At 40.0% G+C, this 15,217-nt stretch overlaps 2 protein-coding genes across 11 annotated transcripts; both read right to left on the bottom strand.

Moving 5' to 3' along the window:
• Positions 1–9,094, bottom strand: LOC109854950 (orphan steroid hormone receptor 2). Of its 9 annotated transcripts, XM_020429358.1 has the most exons (9): positions 8,946–9,094; positions 2,308–2,442; positions 2,034–2,135; positions 1,806–1,952; positions 1,456–1,720; positions 1,121–1,362; positions 841–1,034; positions 455–732; positions 1–373 (listed from the first exon to the last, which is right to left on the bottom strand). In XM_020429358.1, exons 1-9 carry the CDS (start codon positions 9,000–9,002, stop codon positions 114–116), a joined length of 1,680 nt encoding a protein of 559 aa, XP_020284947.1. In that variant the 5' UTR covers positions 9,003–9,094; the 3' UTR covers positions 1–113. The 9 variants fall into 9 exon arrangements, with proteins under 9 accessions (XP_020284947.1, XP_020284412.1, XP_020284586.1 ...); XM_020428823.1 differs by having other exon boundaries at positions 1,806–2,135; XM_020428997.1 differs by lacking the exon at positions 8,946–9,094 and adding an exon at positions 8,366–8,519 and having other exon boundaries at positions 1,806–2,135.
• Positions 9,095–11,862: 2,768 nt separating this feature from the next.
• Positions 11,863–14,844, bottom strand: LOC109863784 (microtubule-associated proteins 1A/1B light chain 3A-like). 2 transcript variants are annotated; one of them, XM_020444345.1, is made up of 4 exons: positions 14,581–14,844; positions 14,024–14,313; positions 12,198–12,360; positions 11,863–12,081 (listed from the first exon to the last, which is right to left on the bottom strand). In XM_020444345.1, exons 2-4 carry the CDS (start codon positions 14,067–14,069, stop codon positions 11,889–11,891), a joined length of 402 nt encoding a protein of 133 aa, XP_020299934.1. In that variant the 5' UTR covers positions 14,070–14,313; positions 14,581–14,844; the 3' UTR covers positions 11,863–11,888. The 2 variants fall into 2 exon arrangements, with proteins under 2 accessions (XP_020299934.1, XP_020299924.1); XM_020444335.1 differs by having other exon boundaries at positions 14,024–14,844.
• Positions 14,845–15,217: the final 373 nt, after the last annotated feature.

Below are 15,217 nucleotides of genomic sequence, written 5' to 3'. Positions count from 1 at the left end.
TTTTTTTTTTTTTTTTGCACTTTCGTTGTATGAAAATGTTCAAGGCATCCAATATATTTATGTATACATCACTCTTTAGTCCACGATTTGCATTGCATCGACAATAGTATTTGTCACCCCGCGTGACTTTCCGGTTCGGTTTTGTAATCCGGCATGGTGAGGATATAAGGCACGACGCTGGCCACGCTCACTCGGCCGATGAGACCCGAGAAGAACAGGTCTTCCAGAACTCGAGGATGAATCGAGCGAAGTGGCGCTAATCGCAAAAGAAGGCGAGACAATCTGTCGGAACTCACACGTTGCTGCAGTTCCGTCCACGCCGCTTCTTGAAGAACTTCGACCTTTTTACGCCATACATTTGATATAATATTGTCTGAAAAAAAATAATCTTCACGCTTCGATATGCGAAACATTCTCACAAACTTCTGTTATATGCCATTTTAAATTCGCTTACCTGGACTAAACAGCGTCAGAGCTTTGAGATACGCGTACTCAACTGAATCCACTTGCATTTTATGCAAAGAACCCACGCATTCCTGTAGTCTGCATATGTGTTCCGTGACGTATTTCACTTTGCTAGCTGTGATCTTCTCGTGTGTGAAACTGACTTGCAAGTGACTGATTATCGATGATATAATACTAGAGAGAGACAGTGTATACGCGCATTGAGCCAGTCCCAACGTGAACAGTTGTCCCCAGGAACTTCGCACTAAATCGATTTGAATATCCGATCTGGAATAAACAAAAAAAACGCTTATTTTTGATAATGTTAAAACGTTGTTAACATACGAAAAGCACACATTACACGTATTAAATCCAATATATACGAAATATACTTACGGCAAAGCTTGAAATGCTGGAATTCCTTGCACCCAATGTACAGACAAGAACAATAGTCTAGCCGCACTCTCGCATATGAAGTGAATAGATAGATACGCGGGCGCTGGACTGGGCGCTCTCAATTCGAACAAGGTGTTCCGTTCAGTGATTAACTGACCAGTCCATTCTTCTTCCGGTTCGCTTGAACCGTTTACCTACGAGTGAACATCGCGATGCATTAAAGACTCAATTTGTTGTGCAACACAAGATACGAGGACGCAAAATAATTAACCCAACTTACATCATTGATGAATTTAGCCATGTTATCCAACACGTGAGAAATGAGTAAGCGATCGCGAGCTGTGGTCAAACTAGCATCGCTATCGCTACTTTGGTCTTCCATACTAGGACTCTCGGGTTGTTCCCAAGCCGGAAGCGATTCTGGCGCAGGTTGCTGCGGTTCCGGCTTTACCCTGGAACTACGATTGCCCACTTTCGCCGCCGCGGATTCTCCCAATACGGGTTTTCTTTCATGCTGGACAGCTGCAAATCATTCGTATGTGTATTTATTATGTTTTTGAATAATGCATTTTACAGAGCAAGTTAACCGCACGATAATGAATGTCTTGCACTTACAATCGCTTCTCATGCCCATCGCTAAGCATTTCTGCAATCTACAGTACTGACAACGATTTCTATGGTGTTTGGTAACTTCGCAATTTTTGCTTCCTCTGCATTGATAGCCGAGCTGTTTGCGAATGCTGCGCTTAAAAAAGCCTTTGCAACCTTCGCAACTGATCGCACCGTAATGTCTGCCACTTGCTCTGTCTCCACAAACTACGCAGAGTTCTAAGGACAATCCTAAGCCTAACGATCCGCGCACGTCTCTTGCTAACTTCACCTGCAAGAATGCGTCCAAATGTCACTCAAGCGTGTCGAACGAGCGACAATAAAATAAAAAAATTTTTAAAAACCATAATATCCACCTCGACATCGACGTTACTCAAATGATCCATGCTGGAGTGTAAGTGGACCATTCCCGGATGGCCCAAATTACGGAAATCCCTTCCTATCTTATGGTCCAGCTTGTCCTCGTGCAAGTTGTCGACATGATTGTTTTGATCTATATCTCTCTGCAATCGCAAGCACAAGCTTCGTATTACAAACAAATTCATTAAAATATTATCATTTGGGAAGCACCTTTTGCAACTTACCATAGCTGGATGATGTCCTATGTTGTGAAAATTCCTTCCTAATTTCTCGGACTTATCATCGTGCAAATTTTCGGCGTGATCGATCGAGTCAATTTCCATAGACTGCAATAGATTATTTCAAACTTCACAATTATAGGTATATAATTTTTTTTTTATTTAATAATTGTGTTTTGTATTTCCATATGACAATTATACTAATTCTAAATAATTTATTATTTTTTTTTACAAGAGCGAGATATATATTGCAAACAGGGAATTGGCAAGCAAAACAAACCTCTGCATCGGCGTCCGGTGCGTGATCGTGATGATGGGAGAGATTGCGAAAATCCATTCCAATTTTGCTGTTTGATTCCTTCTCATTCAGATTATCGTGATCGCGCTGCTCTCTGTGATCCCTATCCATTTCTCTCTGTAAAAACGGATGAACGCCTCCGTTAGACGTACGTATACACATTCCACAAGTGTAAGATATTTCCGTGTCGATCTTATAATACCACGCGCGTTACCGTCCCGTTAAGGTTGTATTCAGGGTAAGATCTCAGTCAAAAGTTTAAGAAACATAGCGTAAACCGAACCTATTTTAATATTTAGATAATAATTGTTTGCTGGAATAGTATTATTTGTACTAAAATAAGTTACAAAAACTATTTATTATACTTTTAATAACTACGGNCGAAATGACTATTTTTTCAAGTGGAATTTGTTTTTAAGATATTTATTAACAACTGCAAAAAGTTTCAAAATTATGGCATATCTACATCTACAATTTATTTTGTAATTTATATCAGAATATCGTGAAATCCCATAAGAACTCGTGTTAAATTAAAATCGTACTAACTTTTTAACAAGGCTCGCAAAGAAGCTGAAATTTTGCATAATTTCTTTTTTTAATATTATCTACTGACTGGCAAATTTCGAATAATCCGGCATATCTTTTATCTTACCCTGAATACAACCTTAAAAACACCGAGAGAAAGAGAGAGAGAGAGAGAGAGAGCGTAAACGAACGGGCTTTTCTCTTTAAACGCGTGCTAAACAAGCATTAATGATTTTCAACCGGATATTGCGATCCACAGATTGTCGGGTTTCCGACAGTGCCTAGTAATACAATTCGAATCGTTTCTTGCAACACACGATGATGAGCGTATCAAATAGCGATTTAAGACTCATCTAAAGAAACCTAATTATACCAGATATCGCAACTTGATAAAAGATATCGCTCACATTCTCCTGACAATTATTATTCTCGCTTTGTAATTCGAAAGAACGAGGCGTCGCACATTGTGCTCCGCAGTCAATTTTCTTCGCTGCCACACAAAAAAAAATTATCTTTCTTCGCCGTGTATTGTTAAAACGCTAAAAAAACACGAACGCGAAACATAAGTACAATATAACCTTTAGATAAGATATGCGATAATCTACAGGTCAATGCGTCACACACGTCACATTGTTGCTCACGAGGAAGTGCACTGTCCCGACGATCGATCTGATAATACCGATTCCTCGCTCTCCGCAATTTCATCCCATTGGGAGAGAGGGAAAGAGAGAGAGAAACGATTGCGCGATCCAAAGTGCTTGAAGAACTAAGCGCAAGGGGCGCGGGATAAAAATGTAAACTGGAGCATTTGCCGGCCCGTCCCCACCTGCTGAGAAGAGAAACTCCTCGTCCCCGTCTCGTCCCCTCGTCGCCCGCCCTCTTCCTCTCTCCTCCTTCTCCTCGTCTATCTGACCCCTCTACGTCACGTTTCGAGAGGTGAAAGAGATGGTCCCGAGTTCCTCGGTTCGTAGGTTGCTACGCGGTTAGAGTAGGTAGGTGCATGCCAATGTCCGGCTACGTCGCGCTACGCTGCACCGTTGCTGGTTTATACTCTACTCTGGTTTATGTACTCGTTGTCATAGACCAGCGGCTCGAGTGGTCCATTTCTATACGTCCGTAATCCGACTCGCGATAAGTCCGCCGACATCGCCGCTCCGCGATTTCATGAACCTCACGGGAGAACACGCGTTATTGTTCTCTCATCTCAAAATTACAAAATACTACGCGTTCTCGTTTTTACACCAGTGTTCAATTGTATAAAATTTCGAATCCGATTGCATCATCTCCTCTCACGCGTGAAACGTATTTGCGACGAATTATTGTAGTTCACAAATTTTCAATTACTGCGCGCAACAATTTGTATAAAATTTTTTTTTATACTTCCGATTTGTGATATCGAGAAAACCGTTTGCTTCTTCTACCAAAACCGAGAACGTGATCGCACATCACAGTCAATATGTATTTTACCTGCGTCGAAATAGATTTTCTTCCAAACACGACACACTTGATCCGACACCGTCTTTGTAATACAATCAAAAGTGCCCTTCTGAGAGGTCATTCTTTAATACGTGCGGTCGTAAAATGTTGCCTGTGTCAAAATACTGTGGCTTTTTTTACCAGGAAATTTCGAGAATAGAAAAAAAGAAAGAAAAAAATTTTAGGTAAAAGGTCCGTCTGAATATGCAAAAAGAAGTTTTTATCGCAGTAAACGACTTTCTTTATCTTTTTTTTTCTTTCTAAAACTGTGACGACAGGAATGCGCGCGAATTTTATCTTGTTTGAATAAATTCACACATCGCGGATACATTCGCCTCTTCGATGAATTAATTCGCGCGACGATAATAAGAACAGAATTTTTGCACACATTGATAAAAAAAATCAAAAGGAAATCGCAGAGATATATCCATATCGCGTGTAATTCGACACGCGGAAGTTATAGGGAAAAAAAGACGCGGTTCGCGGGAATCACTCACGTTGTTGTACGTAAAAATGTGGACAGCGGCCACACACGAGTTGTCGAATGCGCGAAAGGTCAGCCGCGCGAGTTGAAAGTGTATCGAGCGTGCGACCGCGGCCTCTCTCGAAAAACCAGTGTGTCCGCAATTTTACAAGTGTTATTCACGCGCGATTTTTTTGTTTTTTTTTAGTGGCGAATGTTACAACGACGAATGTAAAAAAGCCGTAACATGCCGATTAACAAGAAAAACCATCAATCACCGATTCTTGAATATTTAACACTCGACATTCGAGAGAGAAAGTAGGTACCTTTGACAATTGTAAAATTTTGAAAACGCGCTATTTCCTCTTTTTTTTCTTCAGAACTGGGAACAAACTCGAGAGACACTCATATATATCGAGAGTCACTTTCGATTCTGCCGGAGAGTCGTCCGATCGCGCGAGCAGAACTGCTCCGTTGAGCAGCGCGCGCTTGCGCGCAAACTTCGAGGACGGAATGCACAGTACGCTACCTGTTGTGCGTCGGCCGGGTCGCTCGGTCGCCTCCGGTGTTGTATTGCCCTCGTCGTTCGCGCTTGTACGTGTGTACGCATAACACAGGTCACAGGTATATATCGGCGAGAAACGACCTGGCCGAACGGATGGGACGTATGTTCGTTTGTTTGTTGCTCGTCGCGAAGCCCGAGGCGTCCACGCCGGAGCGTCGTCGCGTTCTCGCTCGACGCTCGCTTGTTCGCACCGCCGCCGCCACCGCCGCCGCTGTGCTTCTCTCGCAGCACAGCAACCTTGTACGCAGGTGAACGCAGCCGGTCGCTCGGTCGGACGAGCGAGCGAGCGAGCAAACAGGCCGCTCTCTGTAGCGGCGCAGGTTGGCGGGTCACTCTCTTGTGTACCGGGCCGGGACACGCCGCCGTACGCCGACCAGGTGCATTCTCGCGTCCCGCTTGCCCGCTTTCCGCCCTATACTCGAGCACGAGAGAGCGCGCGCTGCGGAACGAAGCGGTTTGCGAGAGAGCCGCGCGGGTTATGCCGCGTTATGTCACGTAACTCGCCCGCGATTAAGTCGCACGATTCCTCCTCCTTTCCTATTATCGAACACGTAGGATGATTTCTTTCGCGATAGAGTAGGTGGAAATGATTACGTGTAATTTGCGCGCAGGGCAAAATGTGTCGGGATTTGCACATACACGATCGCGACGTTTATCGAATTATGTATATGTAATTTCGAAAGCGGTTTATACAAGCGAGGAGATATATTTTTGTTTTTGAATACATGAATCGCATACTGCCAAAGTGATCAACATATATCGTCAATGACGTTAACCGCGACCTCCCGGCGGTAAATGGAAAAGGTTAAAGGACAAGTGCCCAGTGGGCAATCTAAAAAGCAGAAAATTCGAGACCGCAATAAAAAAAAAAAAAAGGAAAAAGATGATATATTGCGACGTGAGGAATTTTTTGCCAACCCTGGAAAGTCAAAAACTTCGGTAGCCAATGAGAACAAGCAGTAAAATAAAGATCATACAATAGAAAAACTGCAATAAAACCGAGATGTGTGTCAGACTCTTTCGGAGCACAAAGAAAAAAAAATATAGCCAATCCCGCCATGTTACCTGTATTGCGCATTTTCGGGCTGTCGACTTTTCTACGTGAACAAACACGTTCGCCGTGACGCGCACGGATAGTGGCTTCTCTCTTGGTGAACGTTGTTACAGGTTATGTCATGTAACGCGCGCGTCCGCGATGACTTATCGGCCGACGGCGTCGAGGTCGTCACGATTGAGAATAGGTCGAACGAACACGGCCACGGATTAATGTCGAGCTCCGAGGAACCTTTCTGCCGCGTTATATTTCGAATACGTCACGTTCGACGAGAACAATGAAAAAAAAAAAACAAAAAAAATTACGCCATTTTTTACAGTTTTAAAATAATATCCGTTAGTCTTCTTAAGTAACAGACGCCAGAGCGCGTATATAAGAAAAATAATTGTTCGCGTAAGACGTACATTTTTTTTTGTTTTGAATTTTTGGAACGTTACGTGTTTGCATACTTTTGCATTTTTTCCCGCATACGTAAGCGATCGGTTACCTTGTGCGCGCGATGAATCCGTTCTAAGGATCTTTCGAGCGTGTGCACGACGCGTTTACGTATCCTTCGCATTGTTCTTTGTGCGCGCACCGCAATCGACTAGCAATAGATCGTAACACCAGAGTGTGTTCTTTGCCATGCGCTTGTTTATGCTCTTATCAGTCTGATAGATTACAGATTTCCGTCGAATGCGTTGTCTTAATCGCAGGTCTGACGCGCTTTTGTCGCAATCATCGCGAAGCAATTTTTAAGGTCGTTCGTATTTTTCTCTCGGAGTCAAACGATATTATTGATTTTAAGCCAGGGTTTTTTTCTTCCGCGACACTCAAACAAAAAGAAAAAAGTAAATAATTACAAAATATAAATGAGCAAACACTAAACCATTCGAACAAAAGAAGCGCTTCTTTTTCACATTATACATTTGTTTTTGTTTTCCAATAAGTTTGCCTTCTCCATTAGCCGGAATATTTTTCCTCAGACTTGACTAATACAATGTTAAAATACGCAGAGATATCGGAGTCCTTGGCTTCTAACCTTTCGAATGGTCATTTCATCTCTAAAGACTTCTCGGAATCGGGTATATACCCACACAAAGATGAGGAGAATAGTCATCGTCGAGTAATTATGTCTGTAACACACAACGACACGGTCTCTGTGGCAGGTAAAGGTCGCTTGCGTGGATCCGAAGGTTACTCTCCTCTCCAACAGCTTGCCGTTTCTCGATCGCATCGACACAGATTTATTTCTTTGCCCCACCCGACGGGGAATCGCGCGTTGTTGTTTGTCTACCGTCTGCGGGGCGCGCGTGATTCTTTCCCAAAAGTGCATATAAGAAAAATAAAGAGAGAAGGAAAGAAAAAGAGAGAGAGAAGAGAGAAAGAAAGACGTGGATGTGTGCCCACACACACACGCACGCACACACACACAAAGGACATCCAAAAATAAAATTGCACACGTAGAGACACGTGCGTAACTCCCGAAATCGACACAACGCAGCTTTGTTCGATAAAAATTCTTGTACATTGCGTGTTAACATTACACCCGTGTTTTGTTCCCGTGCCACAAGGTGGTCCCGCGGTTTATTGCCCAACTGTTGAATATGTATTTGATATATAAATATACATTACCCTCCGAGTATTGAATATGATAGACGTGATTAAATTGAAATGTCAATGATAGCGAGCGATCAAATATTGTTGTCTTCCTAAATTTTCTACAAACGGACCTTCCAATCGACCATGACATTTTCCACACGCAATTTAGTTAAAAAAAAAAAAAAGATGGATCTGAAACTTCTATTGAAAAATAGAATCATTAGATCTTTGTCCGTAAAATATGTCCGCGGACCATCCTTTACACGAGAACGTTACGTCATACAGCGCGAACGTTACGGGGATATTTATTCGCAGTTCTAGAAGTTCGTAATAAAAACGCTCTCTCACAAGATTCGCTCTTGTGTCACCTTCGTACCTTCGACCTCGGGGACGAGACATCGCGGGCATTAAAATAACTCGACGAAAAAGCGCAGCAAAACCGTCCGTTCGAAATAACTCGCTCGGCAAAAAACCGCAGCAAAAAGACGGTGGGCGAAAACGACAGGAAGCCTTCTTTATACACGCTGACATCAACTGACCAATGTACACTTATCAACAATGACGCACTCCCGGACTTGATCAGATCCGATGGTTGTGTGTGATCGCACTGAATTCTCGTTTTTCGCTCCAATCGCGCCGAACGCGAATTTCGGAAATTCCCGAGAAAGGAAACGCACCGAACGTGTTCGCTTGATTCGAACGTTCCGTGTCACATTTTTTGTCACATCAACGACGACCGACGCGAGATTCGCGACGAATGCTTCCTCCGTCGGGGGAAACTCCTCGATAAGTCGGAAATCGTTGCGAACGTGCGAAACGAAACGGACGCGAAGACGTGGACGCGAACAGGCTCGCGCAATTTTTAGGCGCGTCATCCGCACACTCCGTGCACTCCTGCGAGAGACGGATCCCGGAGAAAAAAGAGAGAGAGGAGCGTGCAATCTGGGAAAACTCACCTTTACAGCCAGCAGCGATGACGACTGATCTGACCACGCGTCATCAGGAACGTTCATAGCGGACTCTGGCTACCAGGCGTTGTCATCTACTTGCGGGGGGAGGTTAAAGTTCATAACCTCTTCTAACCTTTACCTTTTCGCTGTCTCTTGTCCCCCTGCCCCGCCCCGCCCAGCTCCCGCCCACCACCTCGCTAGCACCTTCCTGCCACCCGATGAGCCCGACGAATCTCCGTTGTGTCATCGAATACGCATTCATCGCAATCGGCATATAGATCGACGAGTTCCTGAGCGTTTCGGCTGTCGCGACGCGCAGCGCCACTTGCGACACACGCGCCAACTACCAAAGCGGGAAATTTGAAAAAATGAACATCTGATTCTTAATCAGCTATGATCAAGTTTGCAATATGTTATAGAGATAATATGTGTATAATATTTAATATAAACTTGTAATATATTTTAGATACTTAAAAAATGTATAAAAATAAAATAATGTATACACACGTAGAAAAAACTTTGATGTACCATGAATCGAAATATATATCCAAAATATAATTTAAATTTTAAAGGAAAACTAAAAACCAAGTGACGGGAAGAGAGAACCGTGCGAAAATTTAAAGTATGAAAAAATTGATTTATTGTAAATAATATTGTACAGTATATGTGTGGGGTACATACACATGAAGCAGCCTTCGTTGGTCTATTACGAAAGCTTAATCGCTAAACATAATATGACTACTACTGCTAGTATCACTACTGTCCGTTGCTAATTATACAATCCGCACTCATTTCAACCGCATTTTCTTCACCTCCTTGTTCCTTGTCTCTTTTTCTCTCTCCGAAGCTCAGATATATACCTATTTCAGATTAAGCGTAAAAAAAACGCGAGAAAATGCGGATAAAACGATTTTGTGTGTGTCTTAGGATATATTTTGAATCCTCTTAGATATCCTGTTTTCTGTTATACAATGACTGGTGCATTGTATATTAGTTATGCAATATACAGGTAAAAGCGATAGTATAATTATAATACATAATTTGTCAAATAAAAATATATCAAAGCCATAAAAAATTTAAATAACGCATTCCATTAACATAACGTGACATAAAATTTTGGCGATTAGAAATATATTCTTATATTTATACAATTGCATCTTGACTACAGTCTAGTATACGCGAGTTAAAATTAGAGTAAATATTCACACAAACATACATACGACTGTCACATTGAACAAATGTATGAATATAAATATACATATACATATATATCGACTGGCATTAATTGTAATCTTTAGTTTAAAAAGCTCAGAAATAATACAGTATTATTTTTATATCGTAGTATAAATATATTTCTTGTATGTAATAGTTAAAAAGATTTCAGATACTCCTGTCGCGCTCTGATAACAATGAAGTTTTTGCAAGTTTGGTGCATTATATTATTGCGCGCATATTTTACATAAACATTGCACATATCGAGAGATAATTAACCCTTAACCCACATTTCCTATGTAAAGAATGTTAGTCAGTTAAAATAGTAAACATCTATTTTTGTGTTGCGTGTATGGACTTGACGGCGAGAGATCAATTTTTCAATGTACAAAACTTAATAATTAAATTGCACGAGAATTCAATGTATATATCTCTATATCTTCACACTGCACATTGTTATTATATATACATGAACACTTTTTTGTCAATATGTCTTAGCACTGCGCGCTAAAAATAATAAAACACACAATTGTGATGTAAGGAGATAATTTTTCACTATCCTAGTTTCGCAGGAACTAGACAGAGTTAGAGATAGAATTATAGTAGCTCTTCTTAAAAGCACGGAGTTTGGAACCGAAACAAATAAGTTTGAGTTCACGTAGCTTTCCATACATTAGAAAAAGATATTCAGTTGATCTACTAAATATTTTTTCTGGATATTCAATATCCAATTGAAATATCCAAGAAAAAAATATTCTTAGAATATAAAATTACTGTATGAGTCCCTTTTGGAATTAGGCCATAAATTTCCTCAACTTTACAAAAAAAAGAAAAGGATCGGTCATAAAATTCTCAACTTTTATAGCTGTCCTTTTTTTTTTTTTAGCAAAGACAAACATGTAAAGATGAACAGAAATTCTTGCAGGTTTAAGAAGAGCTACTGTATATACTAATCAAAACTATAAAACAGAATGATCGTTCTGTTGATTTGGTAATCACATTATGTCCATTTTGATTTCGATTTTTAGATGTTTACATAACAATAATATAAACATTATATATAAAAACTATTGCAATAATGATTTATATCAGTTTTAAGCAGATAAACAGAGAGAGACAGACTTATCATCTAAATTATTTGTAAGAGAATAATCCAGTCGAACATAAACCATATTTGAAACTCATTATGATCACGAACGTTGTTAGAGCGTACTAATCACTCGAGCAAGAGGAAGAGAGGAGAGAATTTATACTCTCTCATCCTCTCATCACCAAATAAACACATAAAACTTTGTAATATATCTATATCTTATACCGTTTTATGTAGCCTACCACCACTAAACTTAGCAATTATCGTTTGTGTTTATATTAATAGTGAACTAAGCAAAGATAATTTATCCGTATGTTAGAGAGATAAAAAGAAAGCACCGCAATTTTTTATATATAGTTCCAAATATGATTGTTCTGTCAATTATTCCAGCAGGTACCATCAGTTGATCACAATGATTCTGCACATTTAATTAAAGGCAGATGGAGTTGCTAGCAGATCTAAATTTTTTCTCACAAAATTTTACATAAATATCTATCAAAGTATTGTTAAGTGCCCGGGAGGTATATTTGTTTTTTATCTGCAATTTCAATTAATATTACATTTATAGTTTGTCTAATCTAAGAAATCTGACGGCGTAAAAATTAGATGTTTCATAATTACTTGATTTAAAGTAGTAAAGCTCGGGGTTAATGATGCAGCAACTCTCTTGCACATTCCGAACTGCCAAATACATCCTGACTAGCAAATGTAACATAAACAAAACCATCTGAATCTCGTTCTTGCTGATACAGTTGACCCATAGTCATGCTACAGCTTGCAACACATCTTTGGTTTACTAGTAGGAAGATTGCTTGTGTTGGATTTAGTTGTAATCGGCGCCTGTTTTTATCACGACAATCATGTATTACTTTACAGTTCGCAAAATATGTGTACAAAAAATATGAAAAAAATATAATGTATAAAAAGTATGTTGTAGATATAATATAGACACATACCTGATTATTACGAGGAATTCTGCTACGGTTAAAAAATCCGGTAACAGATACTTATTCTTGTCCAAAAGTGGCAATTGTCTTTCGCACTTGTAACGTTCCACAATCACAGGAATTTTATTGGGATATTGCCTTCTGATTTCCAATGCAGTGGCATATCGTTGGTCTAGAGTAACAAAAGAAAAAAAATTAAGTTAACGAGCAAGATTAATAAATTTTTTCGGACTTAAAAACAAAGTTTTTCTCGCGTAGTTTTGCATAATATTACACAACATGAAAATATGTTCACAAAAATAGCGAGCCTGTTCTTTTATCGTTCACGTTGATTTTTCAAGATGACGTAAATGCGATTCAAACCAAGAAAAACAGAAAATTCGCTGGTCATATTCTAAAACGTTTATGACTGTGAAATCACAATAGGTTGCATCGGCTCAGATTCATAAGCGCGTATCAGCGCCGAGTCACTCCAAGTAAAACAAGATTCAAAACTATTCATTTTTTTTCACATGTTAAATAAAACTAAATTTATTTTCAATATGTATAAACATTGTAAATAAAATAAAATGAGAGAAAATAGCGCTTAAAATCAAACTTTTAACAAAATGTAAAACCGACGACATTACGCGCGCGCACATGAACATTGAATTTTGATATTAAACTTCGGTATACTATTCAACTGTAATGTACTCTATTAAAATATTATTTAGCGATTGTGAAACAGCTTGTGTGTGCAAGTGTACTTTGCGATTTAGAATCTTTAAAAAAAAAAAACATGAATGCAAGATGATTCGTGCTTATAGCTGTTGCGTGAGTTGAAGAGAACATCTCGCATAAACTTCGACAATTACTCTCGCTACATTTTACGCTCTTCAATTTATAATTGAATATGCGCGGAGAGCAAAAAAGACTTCGGCCTCGCAGCTGCGTTGCGCGTAAACTTCGAAGAACACACGAGAGAGACACTTACCGTGTGTCTCTCTTGATAAAAAAACATTTGAAAAATTACTAAACGTGAGATGTTCATTTGCAATTTGTATAAGAGAAGAAAGAATGCTTATCGCTCAAACATAATTAGATAAATGTTTTCTTTAATAAACTTTCTTAACAAGTGCACACACAAGCGTTTCTTGCTTATCGGAGGCTAAACAGGATAATTAATCTTTTTTTTATCTCACTATTGTATTTCATAAAAATAACAAAAATTTCTCGAAAAAAATATGTCGCGCGAGAAGAAATCTTTCCACGAGTTCGAAAAATTATAACAAAAACTTAAAGTACGGACACTTGTTTTTCACTTTTTGTACATGCACGCTCACTATTTGCAAGATAACTTACCAAACGACTCAAATGATTTTTTAGTGCTAAAGTGAAGTAACTTCATTTTGTAAAAATTAGACTAAAATATTGCAATAAGTATGGAGAGCGAGTTTTGGTCACGTTTGTTGGTCGCACAATTCGAACTGCTCAGGTTGATCGCTCGCAACGAACTAGTGGCCAAAATTTAGTTTTTGGGTCCCGTAAACGAATTTTTGGGTACCTTTTCCCTTACCACGACGCAATTCTGACTTTATCTTGATTTATGACTCTTAGGTAAAAATTCTTAGGTACGGAAATATCTCGAGAATAATAGATACAATAGGTTTACAATAGATTTAACTTTCTCATACCTGTCCCTTTGAAACCTTTTCACCCGTGAAAAAAAAGTTCATATATCACATTATTACAATGCTCATTTTTATCGCATCGAGAGTTCTAGACATTTATGGACATTTTATGAGGATTTTTTGTTCTGTACGAACTACTACGTTAAGCAAACTAACTGCACTTACCGAAGGTACGTTTTTCTTTGTATGATCTTCTAGGTGTAAGATTCATGTTTGTTGTTAACGTTACGACGGACTATCACCTACTGCAACGTATGTGACGCGCTATCAGCTGTGAGTTCGCCTCTCAGATGAGTCAAAATAACGCTAGGCTACACAGCGACGCTTGTACGAGACTCGTCGGATTAGGTTAGGTTAAATCGGACGTGTTCGCACGACACACGCAACTTCGATGCTTCTCAGCTGCGTATATATATATATCACGCGTGATAAGAGGTATCGTCACCAAGATACTGCTGCAAAACACAATTGTTTAAATAATATTCACCTCCAACCTTTCCGAAAAAAAAAACATCGCTCATACAAACGACGAAAGATTTGCGCAAAAATTTGGAAACGTATCCTTGGAAACAAACTTGTGCTTAAATCAGCTCATCTTTTGTTATGCGCAAGCACGTGTGTGCATTAAGCCATTCGTCCGATCAGCTGCGCACTTTCATTGCGCACGTGCACGTCCAAGAATCATATGGCCTGCACATGTGCATTTTATACACTCGGTATACCTCTCTCCGCTGATTTCTTTTTCCTTCTCCCTCTTCCGGCTCTACATCAAATCTATTCCGTTGTAAGTGTGACAGGTAATCGAGCAATCATTGGAAGCACAGATTGAAGTCGCCGTTGTTCGATTAAACTTTCTGACTCTGACAAAAATACCGATGTACCAATAATTTCAAGTTAAAAAAAAAAAGAAATAAAAAGAAACAACCGCATTTATTATTAATCCCGGAGTCGCGGGACTGATTAAGACTCCCCATCTCGCGCACGAGAAGCGATCGAGTCGATATCGCGTCGGCAAGTGTTGCCCTCTCGCGTGCGAGAAGCGCTCTTTGGCCTCGACGACAGCGAGCGAATTCGCATTGTTCGCGGAACGCGCAACAACGATGCGCGTCTTTCGTCATGAAGCACGAAAATCGCACGCGAGGCGCTTCACGAATAAGACGATGATGCCCGCGGTGTCACGTGAAAATCGAAAAGAGAATCCCGTTCCCTTTAACGCAATTGAATAATAATCGTCGTGCGATCGTCGTCGCGTGGTTCGGATATATAATTGTCGTTCGAACGCGATCCGTGGGGGAGATGCGACACCGAGGGTCTCGCGTTCGTTTTCGCACTTACGTACGACCGTCTATGTGAAACGAC

The sequence above is a fragment of the Pseudomyrmex gracilis genome, unplaced genomic scaffold (assembly GCF_002006095.1).
Source record: "Pseudomyrmex gracilis isolate BER0280 unplaced genomic scaffold, ASM200609v1 scaffold_0, whole genome shotgun sequence".
In the NCBI taxonomy this organism is placed as follows: Eukaryota; Metazoa; Arthropoda; class Insecta; order Hymenoptera; family Formicidae; genus Pseudomyrmex; species Pseudomyrmex gracilis.
This window is presented reverse-complemented; position numbering and strand designations above follow the sequence as displayed.

Bases quoted from the DNA above. Each gene is read 5' to 3' on its own strand.
- LOC109854950 (XM_020428640.1), bottom strand. From the start codon at position 5,399: ATGCGTACACACGTACAAGCGCGAACGACGAGGGCAATACAACACCGG. The intron at 733-840 runs GTAAGTATATTT...TGTTTATTCCAG, and splicing joins CCAGCATTTCAAGCTTTGCC to ATCGGATATTCAAATCGATT. The intron at 374-454 runs GTAAGCGAATTT...ATTTTTTTTCAG, and splicing joins TCTGACGCTGTTTAGTCCAG to ACAATATTATATCAAATGTA.
- LOC109863784 (XM_020444335.1), bottom strand. From the start codon at position 14,069: ATGAATCTTACACCTAGAAGATCATACAAAGAAAAACGTACCTTCG. The intron at 12,361-14,023 runs GTAAGTGCAGTT...TTGTTACTCTAG, and splicing joins CAAAGAAAAACGTACCTTCG to ACCAACGATATGCCACTGCA. The intron at 12,082-12,197 runs GTATGTGTCTAT...TGATAAAAACAG, and splicing joins GAATTCCTCGTAATAATCAG to GCGCCGATTACAACTAAATC.